Here is an 18,082-nt window from a genome sequence, read left to right as displayed (position 1 = left end):
GCCAATCTAAAGCCAGGAGCCAAGAGCTTCTGATCTCCCTCATGGGTACAGAGGTCCAGGCACTTGGGCCATTCTGTTTTGGCTTTTCCAGGCACATTAACAGGGAGCTGGATGAGAAATGGAGCAGCAAGGACACAAACTGGCACCCATATGGGATGCTAGTAACACAGGTGGAATTTAGCTTGCCATGCTATCACACCAGTCTTACCATTAATGAATTTTGTGACATCACGCACACTCAACACAACACAAAACACACACACAACTATCATTGATATACAACTTTCATCCATGCATAATGAAAAAAATGCTTTGAAATAAGTTAAAACTGTTGGATGTTATACAAGTGCATTTATGGGCCTGCTGTGATAGCCCACTGGCTAAATCCTCATCTTGCAAGTGCTAGATTTCCTGGCTGCTCCACTTTCCTTCCAGCTCCCTGCTTGTGGCCTGGGAAACCAGTGGAGGATGGCCCAAAGCCTTGGGACCTTGCACCTGCATGGGAGATCTGGAAGAAGTTCCTGGGTCCTGGCTTTGCACTGGCTAGTTGGGGAGTTAATGAACACTTGGGGAGTTAATGAACAGACGGAAGATCTTCCTCTGTCTCTGCTTCTCTCTGTAAATCTTTCCAATAAAAATGAATCTTTTAAAAAAAATGTATTTACCTATTCTTTCTTCCACTTCAGATCAAAGAACTGATCATCACTTTTGACGCTGAACTCCGACTCCTGAGACATCAGAAACTGAAACTAGACACCCAGATGAAATTATCAGACCTGCACCATCTCACGTTGTTTCAAGAAATGCTTCTCCTGAAGAACTTTGAAAAGCAGGAGAACATCCTTCAGGAGCGTGTGAATTTCTTGGACAAGGAGGAACAGGACATGCAGGTGAGAGAGCGGCAGAAGCCTAGCCAGCTGCACCTGTCCTCACAAAAGAGACTTGATTCTTCTTTTTCTTCATTTCATTTTTCCATTTGCTCTTGCCTTCATCTCTTTCTTGTTGTATCTTCTCCCTCTTTTGTCTCATTGAATCTGTTTATTCCCCATTTTTAGTATCCTTGGTCACAGAGAAATGACAGATTGTGTGTGTGTGTGTGTGTGTGTGAGAATTTGAGCCCATATTTTGTAAGATAGGAAAATGAAATTTTTGAAAGTGAGCCTTATATTTTCTTTATCTATGGAATTCAGAAATCTCTGTTTTGTCACCAGATATCAAATTGAATTTGAATGTATTTTATTCTTAAACATCCGTAAAAGTCGATGGATTTCTTCAGTATGATAGCAAATTTCAATGTAATATGTAATTGAATGTCATAGGAAATGGAGTTTATTGTTATGTTATATATATGTTAAATAAATAAGTTATACTGCTTTTTATAGAAGGGCTTCATTAAATAGATATTATAGAATAAGTAGTTACAGCAGTTTAGGTTTCTCAACTTCATTAAAAATAATGCATTTTTTTGTTTTAGTTCTCATGTGGCATACAAAGCTAACTTTTGTTGAACCCATACATGCAAAAATATTAACTGATATACACATACCAATAAAAATCCTAATTTGTTTTACTTAGACTTGTTTTTGAAGAAACCAAACTTTAAAAAGTTGTTCTTGACCAAAGTGAATTTTATGAAAAGATTACCAAATTTTAATCAAATAAATAGAGGACTCTACAAATATCAGAAATGCAAACTTCTCATAATTCTTTTTTGGGCAGCAGCAGTGGATGTGTAGCAGTGGTATAGGTTGTAACTTAGGGCATCAGCATCCGTTCTCAGAGGGGTAGGTTTGAATGAATCCTGGTTACTCAGCTTCCTGCTGGTGTGCTCGCTGGAAGGCAGAGGCAGTGCCTTGAGGGCTTGGGTTTCTGCCACCCGTGTGGAAAGCCTGGCCTGAATTCTGGCCTCCTGGCTTTGGCCTAACCCCACCCCAGTGATTGTGGGGAATTGAGGGAGTGAATCAGTTCATGGACCATCTCTTTCTCTCTCTTTCTGCCTTTCAGATAAGTGAGAATGAATTAAAAAAATTTTTTAACAATCTTTTGAAGTGTTTATAGTCTGTACCTTTGTGTTGTTAAGTACGTTGCTCTCTGGATCTGGTATATCAGAAACATTTATCAGTTGTTCTCGTCCTTTTAGTGGAAAATAAATGAAACTCTTAAGGAGATGGAAGAGAAAAAGAATGAAATCACCAAGCTCCAGGAGCAAGAAAAGGCACTTTATGCTGGTTTCCAAGCAGCCGTTGGAGAAAACAATAAATTTGCTAACTTCCTCCTGAAAGTCCTAAAGAAGAAGATTAAAAGAGTAAAGAAAAAGGAAGTTGAAGGAGAAGCTGGTTTGTATTCATGTTTCACTGTGATCCCTTTTCTCTCATGAACTTGAAATAGAGAAATAACTAAGGGACCTACTAGGTGCTCCTCCCCTGTTGTCCTCACTGCGACACAGTGTAGGCGTGTTGTGGGTGGCGTTAGAGATGACAAGTTGTAAACCCTAGAATCAATCTCTGTGTATATGGCAGCAGTTAACGTAGGGTGGGATGTCATTTCGCTGTTTGTTTGCTGTCTTTGTATCTTCTTCAGTAAAATGCCTGTTCATGGTAATTGTTAACTAGGATTGTTTGCTTATTCACTGTTGAGTTTGAGGGATCTTTACATATTCTAGACACTAGCCCGGTGTTTGGTATGCAGTTTGCAAATATTTTTTCCCAGTCTCTATCTTATCTTTTTATTTACTTTAGCACCCTTTGTTGAAACTGTTTTCTCTTCCTCTGATGTGCTTTTGATCTTGGCCAAAATCATTTGGGCATATTTGCGTGAATCTATGTTTAGATTCTCTGTTCTGTTCTGTTGGTCTGTCTATCCCACCATCAATGCTATTGTCATGATTACTACAGACTGAGTCCTGAAACACACAATTTGTTTTAAATTGTTCAAATCTTTGGTTTCTTTCATGAGCATTTTATGCTTTTAAAAATATGTGTAATTCTCATGTTCATGTTTGTTAAAGTTACTCCTAAAGAATTTCCTTTTGATTGATTTTAAATAGTATTAGATTTATTTTACCATATATATGCATATATATATATACACATATATGTTGCATGTCTGCGTGTGTCCCCTTTTGGTATAGCAGCTGTAGGACTACTTAGGACTTAGATCTTGGGGGCTGGTGCTGTGGCATAACAGGTTAAGCCTCCACCTGTAATGCCAGCATCCCATATGGATGTTGATTTGTGTCTCAGCTGCTCCACTTCCCATCTCACCTCCTGCTAATGTGCCTGGCAAAGCAGCAGAAGATGACCGAAGTCCTTGAGACCCTGCACTCATGTAGGAAACCTGGAAAAACCTCCTGGATTTTGGCTTCAGACTGATCCAACCGCAGTAGTTGAAGCCATTTGGTAAGTGAGTCAGCAAGTGAAAGATCTCTCTCTCTTCCCCCATTTCTCTCAAAATCTATCTTTCAAATGAAACAGATCTTTTAATTTTTTAAAAGAATATAGATCATTCCTCATTATTGTGAGAAATGGCAAAAAAATGAAATGTATTAATTTTTACTTGAAAGAGAGAAAGGGATAGAAAGGGAAAGAGAGAGAGGGAGAGGTAAAGAGAGAGAGATATCTTTGATCCTCTGGTTCATTTCCCAAACAGCTGTAACAGCCAGAGCTGGGCTGGTTTGAAGCCATGATCCAGAAAGGTCTCCAATGTGGGTAAGGGCCTGAGGACTTGAGCCGTCCTCTGCTGCTTTTCCAGGACACAATCAGGAAGCTGGATTGGAAGTGGAGTAGCCAGGATATGAACTGACACACATAAGGGATGCTGGCATCACAGGAGGAGGATTAGCGTGCTATACCACCATGCTAGCCCCCATTAGACAGTTTTGTTTTTAATCTTGCTGTCCTCATATATATTGTTAGTATACAGAAATAGTTTGTTTTAAAATGTTTATCTCATATGACCTTAATTTCTGGTTCTAGGAGTTTGTAGTGAATTTCTTGATATTTCTTTATAGAGAATAATTTCATAGGCAGTTTTATTGATTTTGTTCCCAATTTGAATGCCAATTTCCTTCTCTTGCCTTATTTTTTAAAATTTTTTAAATAGATTTATTTATTTTATTACAAAGTCAGATATACAGAGAGGAAGATCTTCTGTCTGTTGTTTCACTCCCCAAGTGACCGCAACAGCTGGTGCTGTGCCAATCCAAAGCTGGGACCCAGGAACTTCTTCCGGGTCTCCCACGCGGATGCAGGGTCCCAAAGCTTTGGGCCATCCTCGACTGCTTTCCCAGGCCACAAGCAGGGAGCTGGATGGGAAGTGGAGCTGCTGGGATTAGAACCGGCGCCCATATGGGATCCCAGGGAGTTCAAGGCGAGGACTTTAGCCGTTAGGCCACGCCGCTGGGCCCATCTCTTGCCTTATTTTTTAAAACATTTATTTTATTGGAAAGGTGAAGTTACAGAAAGAGAACAATATACAGGGAGAGGTATCTCCCATCTGCTGGTTCATTCCCCAAATGGATGCAACAGCCAGGATTTGACTAATCTGAACCTAGGAGCCAGGAGCTTCTTTCTGGGTCTCCCATGCAAGTGCAGAGGCACTTGGACCATCCTCTGTTGCCTTCCCAAGCCATATGCAGGGAACTAGATCAGAAGAGAAACAGCCGAGACTTGGATTGGTATTCAAATGGGTTGCCAGCACTGCAGGCAAAGGATTAGCTTGCTGTACCACCATGTTGCTGTATTCCTGCCCCATTCCTGCCTTAAAGACCACTAGAATGTCCATTACTGTGTTGTTGCCTTATTCTTGATATTAAGGGGGAAAGATTGAGCATTAAGTGTAATGTTACCTGTAGATTTTTCATAAATGTGTTTCATCAAATTTAAGAATTTCCCCCTTTGTTCTTATTTTTCGTAAGATTTTGCCTTGGTGCTGGGTGCATGGCTGTCTGCTACCAGCAGAGGTGCTGGTCCCCTGACATCTGCAGGGGTCTAGGTCAAACGTGCATCCCTGTTCACCAGATGGGGAATGGGCTGGAAAAGTGGTCACTGTAGGCGGCTTGTTTGAGATATTCTTGATGAATCCAGGGGCTTCCATGGACCAGGCCAGTGCAGCTGCTGCCCATGTGTAAAGAGCTGGGAGGGGAGCCTACATGATGAGGAGTCTAGGGGGTTATCTCCAGCAGACTACCATCCCACCCACAGAGATAGAGGAGAGTTAGGTCTGAGGGTGCACAAGATGTTAGGGACTTGTGGGGCATCTTATTGGAACATGCTGATACATCCACAGATGTTCATGAATATTGGGGCTAGGGACAGGCCAAGCCAGACCACAGTACTTCCAACCCATGCAAGAGCTAGGATCCCAGCAGGCCTGCTGTGAGTTCTCAGGGGTTTCCCAGACTGGATCATAGCACTCAGTGTCTTGTGAGAGAGCTGGGTCTAAGGTGGACAGCAGCATCAACCTGTGTGTGAGAGAGTCGGGTCTGGTGGGGGCTCCTATGGGCCTCCCTGACTGATTTACAATACCTACCCACTGAAGCATGTGAAGGTTGAGTCTGGAGGCAGGCCAAGTTGGGGCTCTTGGGGGAATCTCCCCTCCATGGTAGTAGAACCCACCAGCCCCCACCAGGCCATAAATGAGAGAAAACCAGACCACAAGAACAGTCTGGTGTTGGGCCGGGTTGGGTACTGCACCCATCAGCACACGTGAGAGCCAGTTCTGGGGACAAGCCTGGAAGGGGAACTCAGGGGCTTCCTGACCAGGCCACAGAACTTGCTGGTACAAGTTAGGGCTGGCCCTGGGTGCAAACCTGGTAGGGGTTCTTGGGGATTATCTTGACCATGCAGCAGCACCCACTGGCACACATGAGGCTAGGTCTTGCGGGAGGTGGACTGGGTTGGAGTAGTCTGCAGAACCCCCGGGCACATGCAAGTGCCAGATCTGGGGACCAACTCAGTAGAGGCTCTTAGGAGTTGGCTAGACAGATTCACTCCATGCAATCCCCAACCTCAGGGAACACCATATAGAAGTCATTTGGTCTGGCCTGGGTGCATATGTTGTAAGACTGGCTGCCACCATTGCTGCCTCCCTGTAAGGAAAGACAACATACCAGGATGCACACAAAAGGAGAACTGTCATTTTTGATTTAACAGAGGACCTTGAGTGCCTCGCCAAAAGATGGAAAGAAAAGCATGTTGAACAATGCTACAGATCAAATTCTGCACCAGACATGTAAGGCTGGGGACATACCCAAACAGATAAAGACAGCAAGTAAGGTTGCAAAGTGATAACCTCATACCTGGTGCAGTGAAGCCAATACCACTGCCCAAGTAACACCCTCAGGAGGTGCCCCCCCCATCAGGGTCCCTGGGACATCACGGGACTGTCTCCCCTGGTACTGATGTGATCTGGCAGCAAGGAACAATCCAACATCTACACACACGCACTCTCTCTTACTCACCCTGTGGTCACAGGAGGAAAGGCAGGTTCTCTCCATCATCCACCTTCTCCCCCACATCACTTCCTATTCCACCCAGAGATCTTAATTGGTCCACAGTCCAAACATTTTTTAAAATTGATTTTAAAAGTAGATTTTTCTCTTGAGTGGGTACTGAATTTTGTCAGATGCTTTTCTGCATTGATTGGTAATCATGTGATTTTTTTTCTTTAGCTTGTTAACTTGCTAGGTTAAATAAACCTTCCTTGGCATAGTGAAAAAATCTTTCTGTGTATTGTTGAGTTCTATTACTAATATTATGGTTAGAAAGTGTATTTACATACATTGGTCTGTGATTTTGTTTTTTGGTACTGTCTCTGTCTGGTTTTAGTTCCAGGGTAACTGACATTATAGTTTGAGTTAAGAAATCCCTCCTCCTATTTGTGGAAGATACTGTGTAGAACTGGTAGTCTTAAATCAGAATTTAATAGAATTTTCTAGTGTAACTATTTGGATCTAAATATAACTTTAGGAAGAGGGTCTTTTTAAATGTTTATTTTTCATGCTACAGTTCCATAGGCTCAGGGATTTCCCTTTCTGCTCTCCCCATTACCTCCCTCTATTCTCTCTGCTATTCTTCCCTGTCTTATTACAGTCGTAGAGTCCTTCAGCAACACAAGTCCATCATTCTTCTGCTTAAGTGTGTCATGACATTGTAGGCATAGACAGTGGTACAGAGTCCAGCATCCTGTTGTCAAGGTATATTAAACAGTTTCATTGGGAGCCCATCTCTTGTTCAGGAGTAGAGATGCATACTGCACTGTATCTTCCCTTCTCATATGCTAGTCTCCCTTATGCAGTTCCTCCAGGTGAATATATTTGTACATGTTTACCTTGATTAACTTTTTTTTTTTAAAGATTTATTCATTTTATTACAGCCAGATATACAGAGAGGAGGAGAGACAGAGAGGAAGATCTTCCGTCCGATGATTCACTCCCCAAGTGAGCCGCAACGGGCCGATGCTATGCTGATCCAAAGCCGGGAACCAGGAACCTCTTCCGGGTCTCCCACGCGGGTGCAGTGTCCCAATGCATTGGGCCGTCCTCAACTGCCTTCCCAGGCCACAAGCAGGGAGCTGGATGGGAAGTGGAGCTGCCGGGATTAGAACCGGCGCCCATATGGGATCCCGGGGCTTTCAAGGCGAGGACTTTAGCCGCTAGGCCACGCCGCAGGGCCCTACCTTGATTAACTTTTATTGTACATGAAAGTTGCTTTGTATCAGAGAGAACATATGATATTGTTCTTTTGAGAACTTTAAATTGCATATCGTTTTCTTAGTAGTTACAGAGTTTTTCACGTTGTTTTCATTGGGTGAGTTATGATAACTTTTTTTGAGAAATGGACCTATTTTGTCTAAGTTGCTGAAGTTATGTGTAAAGTTGTTCATGCTACTTCTTACACTTTTAATGTCTATACTTATAAAGCAGTAGTATCTCTTCTTGCCTTCTTGGTAATGTGTCTTATTTTTCTTATGCTTCTAGACGTTTGTCAATTTGCTTTTATCAAGAACAACTCTTTACATTTGTCTTTAGTATAATTCTTTAAATTTTGTTGATTTTTTTTACTGTGTATTACTTCTGTTTGGTTTCAGTTTATTTTGACTTCTAGTTTTAGGTTTTAGATATGGGATCTTAGATTATTGATTTGAAACTTTTCTAATTTAATGCTATAAATTCATGTTAGCACTACTTTAGCCCACATACTGATATTTGGATTTTCATTTTCATTTATGGCAGCATAATTTTTCAGACTCTCATTGAGAATTTCTCTGTGTCCCATGGATTACATGTACATGTGTTATTCAGAATAAAATTTCTATTATTGATTTCCAGTTTTATTCCCTTATATTCAGAAAACACTGTGTATGATTTCAGTTGTTTTCTAATTGTTGAGGTTTGTTTTGAGGTCTGACATACAATCTATCTTGGTGTACATTTTGTAGGTATTTGCCAAGAATATACATCCCATTGTTTTGGGTGAAATGTTTTTATATTATAGTCAGTTAAGTACTCTTTTTGTCATTGTTGTTGGTGGTGATGTTGCTGCTGTTGAGATCCTATATTCCTGCTGACTGTGTGTGTGTCTGTGTGTGCGTGCGCACACGCACGCATGGTTTAATCAAAAGTTGAGAAAGAAGAGTTTGTGTCGAGACATTATTTCATTCCTTCTTTCATTGCTACCAAGTTGTGTTTCATATATTTTTCAGCTTTGCTTTTTATACACACACATTTAGGACTGTCATGTCTTCTTTGTAGATTGATATATTTATCATTATAAATTGCCTTCTGGCAATTTTCTGTACTCTGAAGTCACTTTATCTGATATTACTATAACCACTCCACTTTACTTTAATAGTTGCATGATGCTTCTTTTTCTATTCTTTTGGTTTCAGTTTGCCTATATCATTATATCTGAAGTAAATCTCTGATAGCCAGTATATGATTGGGTAGTGTTTTCTTTTATTCTGCCAACCTCTTTTTTTCTGTAATGTATATAAGCAACATATACTTAATATATTATTGATATTTTAGAACTTAGATCAGGCATTTAATTTTTTATTTTGTTTTTTACCTTTATCTTTTTTACTCTATCCTGTCCTCCCGTATTTTACTTTAACATCTTTTAGAATTCTATTTTTAGTTTTCACTAGTGTTTTTAAATGTATCTGTATAATTTTTTTAAAGATTTTTTTTATTGGAAAGGCAGATATACAGAGAGCAGGAGAAACAGAGAGGAAGATCTTCCATTTGATGGTTCACTCCTTGAGCGGCCGCAACGACTGGAGCTAAACCAATCCGAAGCTAGGAGCTCTGCTGGGTCTCCCACGTGGGTGCAAGGTCCCAAGGCTTTTGGCTGCTCTCAACTGCTTTCCCAGGCCACAGGCAGGGAGCTGGATGGGAAGTGGGGCCACGGGGGTTAGAACCGTTGCCCATATGGGATCCTGGAACGTTCAGGCCGACGACTTTAGCCGCTATGTTATCGTTCCAGGCCCTGTTTGTATAATTTTAAGGTTGTTTGTTGTGCATACGTAACTTAAGTCTACCAATGATATTATTGTACCAATTTAAGTGAGGTATAAAAAGCTTATAATCCCTTTATCTTCCCCATTTATTATTTTTAAAATACTGCTTAATTTTATTTTTGCTGATGTTTGCACAGTTGGGTAGGGTGTTTGAAGGGTTGAGGGTTAGGGAAAAGTGGGTGAGACCTTTGTTCCAAATTTTTCTACTCTTCTTCCTGTAACTGTGGGGAGAGAGGAGGTAACAGGAAAAGCCACGCCCAGCCTCCCAACTGCCTCAGTAACTGAGGGTGGAAAAAGGCCACCTGATCATCTCAGGGTCCCTAATGTGGAGCATGCTCTGATGGCTCAGCTCAAGTGGTTTTGATAGTTCTGAACTGCTGTTCATCTTGCCGATCTAAGGATGAGGAAATCCTTTCAAGGTCCTTTAGCTGACATAGTCCACCTTAGAGCCTCCATTTACCCAGATACTTGCTGTCAACACCTGACTGGGGTAGTTGTGCAATTCATTCTGTCCTTTATCCTCTGCTATGGTATCAGATGTGCTCTGCACGACCCATTGGACTGCCATGTCCTTTATGTGTGTCTGAGTATGCTGTCCATGACTGTGTCTGAGCCACTGAGGAGACCCAGTTCTGACACATGCATTCTTTGCCCCTCTCCCTGGTCAGTCCACAGTTCCCAAGCCCAGGAGTGCATGGGATGCCTGGTGTGCTAAATGGTGCTCCTGTATGACAGAATGAAATTTAGATGTGAATTGACTGCTGCAGCTTGAGCCTGGCTCCTAGGGGATAGGAATAGGCAATGACTTCATATTTTTGGGATAAAGCAGCTGCTGAAACTTCAGTCATCTGTCTAGAATAGATTTAAAGTCAGTGAGGATGGTAGCCTTCTGTAGTCACAGCTGCTGCTCTGTGGTCATGAAAAGGGTTGTGACACTTTCAGCTTACCTTTTCCAGGCAAGATGGAGAACGCCTCTGCAAGCACACACCTGTGCACACGCACCTAGCTGAGGATCCTGGGTAGCAGTTGTGATGTGCTTTTCTCCTTCCATTCGACTGGCTTTCTGAGTTGTTTTGCTGATTCTGGTTCCAGTCATTGCCTCAATAATGTTTTCCCTCAATCTCCTGGAAATATTTTCTTGTTCTTCTGGTGCTTCTCTGGGGTTGAAGCAAGGCCAGCGGCCTCTCTTTTCAGCCATCTTGGATCCTCTGGCTTCCATAATTTCTGATGACAAACTCAGTGATATTCAAATGGTTGTGTCCATTATAAGTAAGGGTCATGTTTCTCTTGATAACTTTATTGCTGTTTCTAGACATCTGATTATGATGTATCTTGGTGTAGACTCATTCAGGTGTATCCTGTTTGAGGCTCACACAACTTCTCTAATGTTTAGACTGATGTCTTGAGCTGAATTTGGGGACTTTTCATGCTCACCCTCTTTCTTTACAGCTTTTGAGATTCTGATGGCAATAAATTTTAGATATTTCATTATAGCTCAGTAGTGTTAATTTTCTGAGTTCCATGTATATTTTGGATATCTGTTCTTTCTCAGATGGGTAGTTTGCAAACATTTTCTCCCATTCGGGATTGTTTCTTCAACTTCTGGTTATTTCTTTTACTGTATAAGAGTTTATTAGGGGGCTCGGCAGCGTGGCCTAGTGGCTAAGGTCCTCGCCTTGATCCCATATGGCTGTTGGTTCTAATCCCAGCAGCTCCACTTCCTCTCTATCTCTCCTCCTCTCAGTATATCTGACTTTGTAATAAAAATAAAATAAATCTTAAAAAAAAAATTTGTTAGTTGGATACAGTCCCATTTGGTTGGTTGGTTGGTTTGTTTGGTTGGTTGGTTGGTGTTTTCGCTTTTGTAGCCTGTGCTGAACAGACTTAGGTCAGAGCTCAGTGTAGGCACTCCTTAGTAAAAGGCAAAAGATTTATGTGATCTGAAGAGACCAGAGTTAGGCACTCGTTAGAAAGAGCACCCAAAGAAGCTTCACTCAGGTTTGGTCAAAGGGAAGGGCTTTTGTTGACATAACACCCCCACGGTAACTGGTGCATTATCCAGAAATCAAACACCTGCACACCATGGCACACCATACCAACTAAATGAAGTGTAGGCTACAAATCACATTATTTCAGTTCAGATAGTTTTTCTGTTCTTAGAACCCACTGTGATTTAAGAAGCTGGAGGGTCTATTTCACTAAGCCTAAGTGTGAGGTGGGTTATAGCACAAGCAGCTTGGTACCCAGCTGTCAACTCCCTCTGTTGGATCCATTGATACTAACTGTGGAACAGCCTTTGGCAAACATTTGAGTTCATGAGCTCTGTATCTGACATTTTAAACTCTTCTGAAATACTGAAGAATTTCCTACCTTACCTCTTTGTTAGTTTCCTAGTGACACTGGATGTTACTTTTTAAAAATGAGCTATTTAGAGCCCAGCACAATAGCATAGTGGTTAAAGTCCTTGCTTTGAACATGCCAGGATCCCATATTGTGCTGGTTCTAATCCCAGCTGCCCCGCTTCCCATCCAGTTCTCTGCTTGTGGCCTGGGAAAGCAGTCGAGGATGATCCAAAGTCTTGGGACCCTGCACCCATGTGGGAGGCCTGGAGGAAGTTCCTGGCTCCTGACTTCGGATTGGCTCAGCTTCTGTCACTTGGGGAGTGAATCATCAGATGGAAGACCTTCCTCTCTGTCACTCCTCCTCTCTGTATAACTGCCTTTCCAATAAAAATAAATCTTTTTAAAAATATGACCTATTTAGTTAAGTGCAGAAATTTCTCTCCTAAAAATGTGCTCCTGTGTCCTTATAGATGAAGATGAAGAAAGTGAGGAATCGAGTGAGGAAGAATCCAGCTTGGAGAGTGATGAAGATGAGTCTGGATCGGAAGACGAGGTGTTTGATGATTCCATCTGTCCAACAAGTAAGTGCTACAAAATCATGTGCTCTGTGCAGTGTGACTGGAATAGACAATACCAAGCAGGTGCTTTTTGTGTGCCTCAAATCTCCAACAACAAGATATCAGGGAAAAGTGATTGAAATGTAGAAAGTAAAGTCAAGTGAATCTCTGGATGCTGTATTATCTGTTTCCTTAGGTGGCCATGCATGAATGAGAGTCATGAATGACAGAATCCTTTCTGTCTTGTGCCAGTTGTGCTGGCTTCCTTCCACTTAGCTTTATTACCTGTAAAGTGGGAAGCATGGTTTATAGCTTGTAATCTGTGTGCCCTGAGTGGCATAATGTGCATACAAGGCCCAGCACAAAGCCTGGCTCAATGCTGCCCGGTGCATCAACTCTGTTGTCATTACCATCAAGTTCATTAAAACTAGTAGCACTTTCCACCTGAAATGAGTGAGCCATAAGCACAGCGGAAGCTTGCCCTGGAGGATTGGTAAGTGCACATTACTCATTCTGAAGCTCTAAAGGCCACCCTTGTAGTGCTACCATGCTGCACTGCTAATGGGGCGACTTAATTTTTATTCTTTTCTCAGGTTGTGATCCAGCGCTTTTCGAACTGGCTATTCAACTTCGAGAGAAAAGACTGGACATTGAGGAGGCCTTAGTTGAAGAAAAGAAAATTGTCGATAACCTCAAAAAGGAGTATGATGCATTGTCCAAAAAAGTAAGGTGACACTCTCCCATTAAAATGTTGCCATCTCATGACACTACATTGTTAGTGCTTGTGCTCAGAAAAGAAGCATTTCCTATGTTCTGTCTGGGTTTTTTCTCAGGAACCATTGCTCTTCCTTTTAGATATATTTCTAAAAATTATTTATTTGAAAGACAAAGTGACAGATAATAGAGATCTTCTGTCTTATGTGTCATTTCTCAAGTGACTACCACAGCTGGGGCTGAGCCAGTCCAAAGCAGGGAGTCAGGAATTCCATTTGAGTATTCCACATGGGTACAGGAGCCCGAACACTCCTCAGGCACATTAGCAGGAAGCTGGATCAGGATTGCAGCAGCTGGGACTTGAACTGGTGCTTATATGGCGTGTGGGTGTCACAGCAGCAGCCTAACCTTAGCCACAATACCAGACCCATTGCCCTTTTCATGATAGGACGTTATCTTAATCATCGGTCTCCACACTTATTTTAGCTGGATAATCCTATAGGTTAAAAAAAAATGTGGAACACCGACCACTATAATAAATGTCTGGTCATCCCTCCTTAGCAGTGGTTTCACTTTCTTGATTTCAGTTACCTCCAGTGCATTGCTCTCCAAAAATGCTACAGTACTATATGGTATTTTGAGAGAAAGGGACCACATTCAAACAACTTGTTATATTGCGATAATTATTCTTAATCTTATACTGTGCCTCATTCATAAATTAAACATCATACCTCCATATGTATGGGAAAGACATAATATAAAAACAGAATATGTAAATATCTGTGTATATGTGCATATACACTTCAATACTGTCTAAGGTTTTAAATGTGTACTAGAGATCTTGGAATGAGTCCCCAGAACATAAGGGGATGTACTATATGTATTTATTAAATATGTTAGTGAACTGTTTTATCTCAAAGTGAGCATACCCTTTATAAAATTTCAGATTTCAGAGCGTTTGGAGTTTGGCCTTTTGGATTGGGGATCATCATCCTGTAAAGTCTATGTAAATATTTCAGACCTCTCCCCCAAAGTTCCAGAATCTGAAACACTCTCATCCCAGGCACTTCAGATCACGGCTACTCAACCTGCAATATACTTTGCACACTATGGAGCATTCACGCAAATGAAATTTGAAAGAACAAGATACAAATAAATAGAACCAGAAGTTATTTTTTTCTTTCTGCACCCCATCTGATTGGCATTCTGGGGTGCACGCAGCCCACAGTGGAGATCACTGAGCTGAGCTTCTGGAATACTGTGGCCTTGGCCTTCTCTTTGCTCTCTCAGTCTGTTACCGAGAGCAGCATCACCTAGCAGTGCATATTGAGACATACTGTTGGTACATATTTTTAAAATCTCATGTAAATAAGAAATGACTTGGAAAATTGCCACTTTTTTAGGAGGTAAAGAATGTGCTGATATGGTATAGCAGGCCAGTCCACTACCTACCAACCCTAGCATCTCATTAGGGCACCACTTCATGTCCTAGCTGCTCCATTTCCCCATCCAGCTTCATGCAAATAGCCTGGGAAAGCAGTGGAGCATGGAAGTTGCTGGCTTCTGGCTTTGGACCATTGCAACCATTTGATGATTGAATCAGCAGGTGGACAAGCTCTCACTGTCCCTCCCTCCCTCTCTGTAACTCTTGACTTTTCAGTAAAATAAATAAATCTTTCTTTAATGTGCATTGGAAATATTGTGCATAGTCGTTTCATTGCTTTAAATTTCTCTTAGCTTTAACCAATTTCAGTTCCTATGTCCAAACCAGATTCCCACCATTCTGATAGACATTTAGCAGTTGAGGGCTGCTTGTCACATAGAAAATAAAAGGGAAGTAAAATGATGTCTTTGGAACAAGTATTCACAAAACCTCCACATAGACTCTGACAACACAGGAATGGTTGGAAACATGGTGTGGATCTTAACTGGGTGAAGAGAAAACAGCATGCATTCCAGGCTACCACCTGGGAACATGCATGTCACCGCAGGCTCACATGCAGAACCCATTCCCTTGGGGAGTACTTCCAGTGCCTCTGGAACCACCTTAAGTGTGTGCTGATTGAATCTCTCCATTTCACACCTGTGGCTTCTTCCAGGTGAAAGTTGTGGCAGCAAATCTGAACACAGCAGAGGAGGCCCTGGAGGCCTATCAGCGAGAAAAGCAGCAGCGGCTCAACGAGCTGCTGGTGGTGATGCCGCTCAAACTCCACCAGGTGATGCAGTGGGGGGGGGAGAGCTCAGCAGAGCTTCCTGGATGGAGATCCCGGACTCACCAATGGGGAGACGCGTGCTCCTTTGCTAATAACTCTACCTGAAGAGTTACCGTGACTTTTCTTGTCCATTATCACATTGTCTATTTATGGTCTATCACCATGTTGAAAGTTAAGTATTTCTGGTCTGGAGAAGTCAGCAGTCAATGGCTGATGAGTGGAATGAACGACTTAGAGGCTGTATTCTTAAGTCTTGCCCACATACCTCTTTACATACCATCTATGGACTGAAGGAATGATGCAAGAATGGTCTTTACTGAGCATTTAGTCGTTAATTGTTCGCTGTCCAGTAGCAATGGATTTGGTTCGCTGAGCCGATAACAACACATATGGACTACTCACTGATGGTCGATAGCTAAAGTTTATTAACAGCATCAGACTTTTAAAAGGTTTTCACATGGGCATCAGGGGAGGGGGGCTTGAGACATTTGCATTTCAAAAGCAAGAGACTGTCCCCCAATATACAACTTGTTCCTATAGCAAGTTTTTTCCCCCTAAATCTGTTAACCTATCGATTAGGAAATTTCCTTTCTATTCATTCCCATATCAACTGCTCCTGGGACCCTTCCAGAGGAACTAGCTCGGTTTTATGCTGGCAAGGATTCAGGATGTCTTCCTATATTAACTACATTCTACGCTCATTATCTGAGGGTGCCCAAAACAACAGGAAGATATTTCATCTTTTTTCCCACTTTTTGTTAATCTCCATTCTACTTGAATTGTAACTTATGGTCAATTGAAGAAATATATATACACACACACACACACACACACATATAATGTATACACATATCATACTAGGTATGATCTATGTGGGAAGATCTCCTGATTCCAGAGATACACAATATGGCTTCTTATCTGACAACAGCTTTGAATTTACTTGTCAGAGGCAAGTAGCAAAACAAGGGGCAGAGAAGGAAGTACATCCCTTTGCCTCCCCCTACACTCTGTGACCTTGCATTTAACTTGAATCTTTGTCTATTTTGCTTTGTCTTTTGATTCATTTTGTCTTTGCAGATAGAGTATATGGTATTTGGAGAAATACCCAGTGATCTTTCTGGCACTTTGGTCTTCTCTAACCACTCTTTGGGGAGGCTGCAGGAACGAATTGTACAACTCCAAGACGAAAATTCCCAGCAGCAAAAGCTTAACAAAGAATGCCGAGAGAGGCGCAAGCTGCTCATCCGGGAGAAGAGAGAGATGTCCAAAACTATCCACAGTAAGTATCGAAGGCCACCATTGCCAGTAACATTTATTGGTAAGAGGAGCATATCAAGCGGTTGTCTCCAACTTTGAAGGCAGGGATCACAGATTCACAGCCACTGAGAGAGAAAATAAGGATATCTTCCCATCTCCTTACTTCCTAATTCTTCTGATACCATGACAAGGTCAGCCTCCTCTCTTAAAGGAGTAGTCCTTCATCATACAATCTGTTTATCTTTGTGTGTAATCAAATACAGAATAATATAGTACAGAGTTCATGTACCTACTACATGCCTTAAGAAATGAAACACTGAAGATGCGATTGACACCCTTCTCTCTCAGATTCTACTCTGGCTCTATGGGCATGGGTGGGTTTTCAGCTGTTGTCGACATTGCCAGGTTGCACCTGTGTGTTTGAATCAATTTATACTCTGCATGGCACTGTTGTCCAGATCACAGGTGATACAATAAATGCATGTAATTCTTGTCACTTAGAAAGGGGCAATATTCTTTTTTTCTTCTTAAAGATTTATTTTTATTGGAAAGGCAGATATACAGAGGAGGAGAGACAGAGAGGAAGATCTTACGTCCAGTGGTTCACTCAAGCGGCCGCAGGAGCCAGGAGCTTCTTCCAGGGGTCTCCTATGCAGGTGCAGAGTCCTAAGGCTTTTGGCTGCCCTCGACTGCTTTCCCAGGCCATAAGCAGGGAGCTGGATGGGAAGTGGGACTGCTGAGATTAGAACCAGTGCCTGTATGGGATCCCAGCGTGTTCAAGGCAAGGACTTTAACAGCTATGCTATTGCGCCGGGCCCAGAAGAAGGCAATTTTCTATAGTTTCTTCTAAGTAGTGTTTTTCACATATGCATTTTTAATTCATTTGGAATTGAGGTAAATATAGGAAAAGGTGTATAGTAGAACATTATATACACACACACACATATATATACATACATTATATATATATAATTATATGTAATTTATATATATATAATGTATTACAAAGATGAGGGGATTTTAAGATGCATGAGAGCCACAGATTGGGTTGGACAGGGTTGGAATTGAGTCAGAATGGGTGAGTCTTCCCTCCTGTATCCATGGGGCAGGGACAGATATTTAGGGAGGGTACTCTGTTCCTTGCTTTCTGACTACCCTAGTGCCAGAAGACAGAAGTGGTCTCTTGATGCCACCTCCAGGACTTCAGCTGGGGAAAGAATGCCCTGTGTGGAAGGCAGGTGAGGATGACAGAATGAGGGAGGTCTAACTTCCAACTTGTGGCCCTAAACTAGCTAGCGAGTTGTCTTGATGTAGACCCTCATCTAAAGAATCCTTGCCGGCTTCAGACTTTCCATTCAGTGGCTGTGGTTGTGTCCCCCCACATTATCTTGATTGCTCTAAGAAGTTGTTGGCTTTGGTGTACAAGAAGTGACAAATTCCATCTGTCCTCACAAGGCTCTTTATTGTTCTCTGTGTAAGT

General features: G+C 41.9%; 1 protein-coding gene across 5 annotated transcripts in view; it reads left to right on the top strand.

Moving 5' to 3' along the window:
* Window positions 1-18,082, top strand: part of CFAP44 (cilia and flagella associated protein 44) — a 112,420-nt gene that overhangs the window by 85,891 nt on the left and 8,447 nt on the right. For all 5 annotated transcript variants that reach the window (XM_058661898.1, XM_058661894.1, XM_058661895.1 and 2 more), the window contains exons 27-32: window positions 687-890; window positions 2,141-2,336; window positions 12,332-12,442; window positions 13,012-13,142; window positions 15,232-15,348; window positions 16,423-16,624. In XM_058661898.1, the coding sequence (XP_058517881.1) occupies window positions 687-890; window positions 2,141-2,336; window positions 12,332-12,442; window positions 13,012-13,142; window positions 15,232-15,348; window positions 16,423-16,624 (961 nt within the window). The remainder of the gene's footprint in view (window positions 1-686; window positions 891-2,140; window positions 2,337-12,331; window positions 12,443-13,011; window positions 13,143-15,231; window positions 15,349-16,422; window positions 16,625-18,082) is intronic.

Source organism: Ochotona princeps, chromosome 3, assembly GCF_030435755.1.
Source record: "Ochotona princeps isolate mOchPri1 chromosome 3, mOchPri1.hap1, whole genome shotgun sequence".
Classification (NCBI taxonomy): domain Eukaryota; kingdom Metazoa; phylum Chordata; class Mammalia; order Lagomorpha; family Ochotonidae; genus Ochotona; species Ochotona princeps.
Note: the sequence above shows the minus strand (reverse complement) of the source record. Positions and strands in the feature narration are given on the sequence as shown.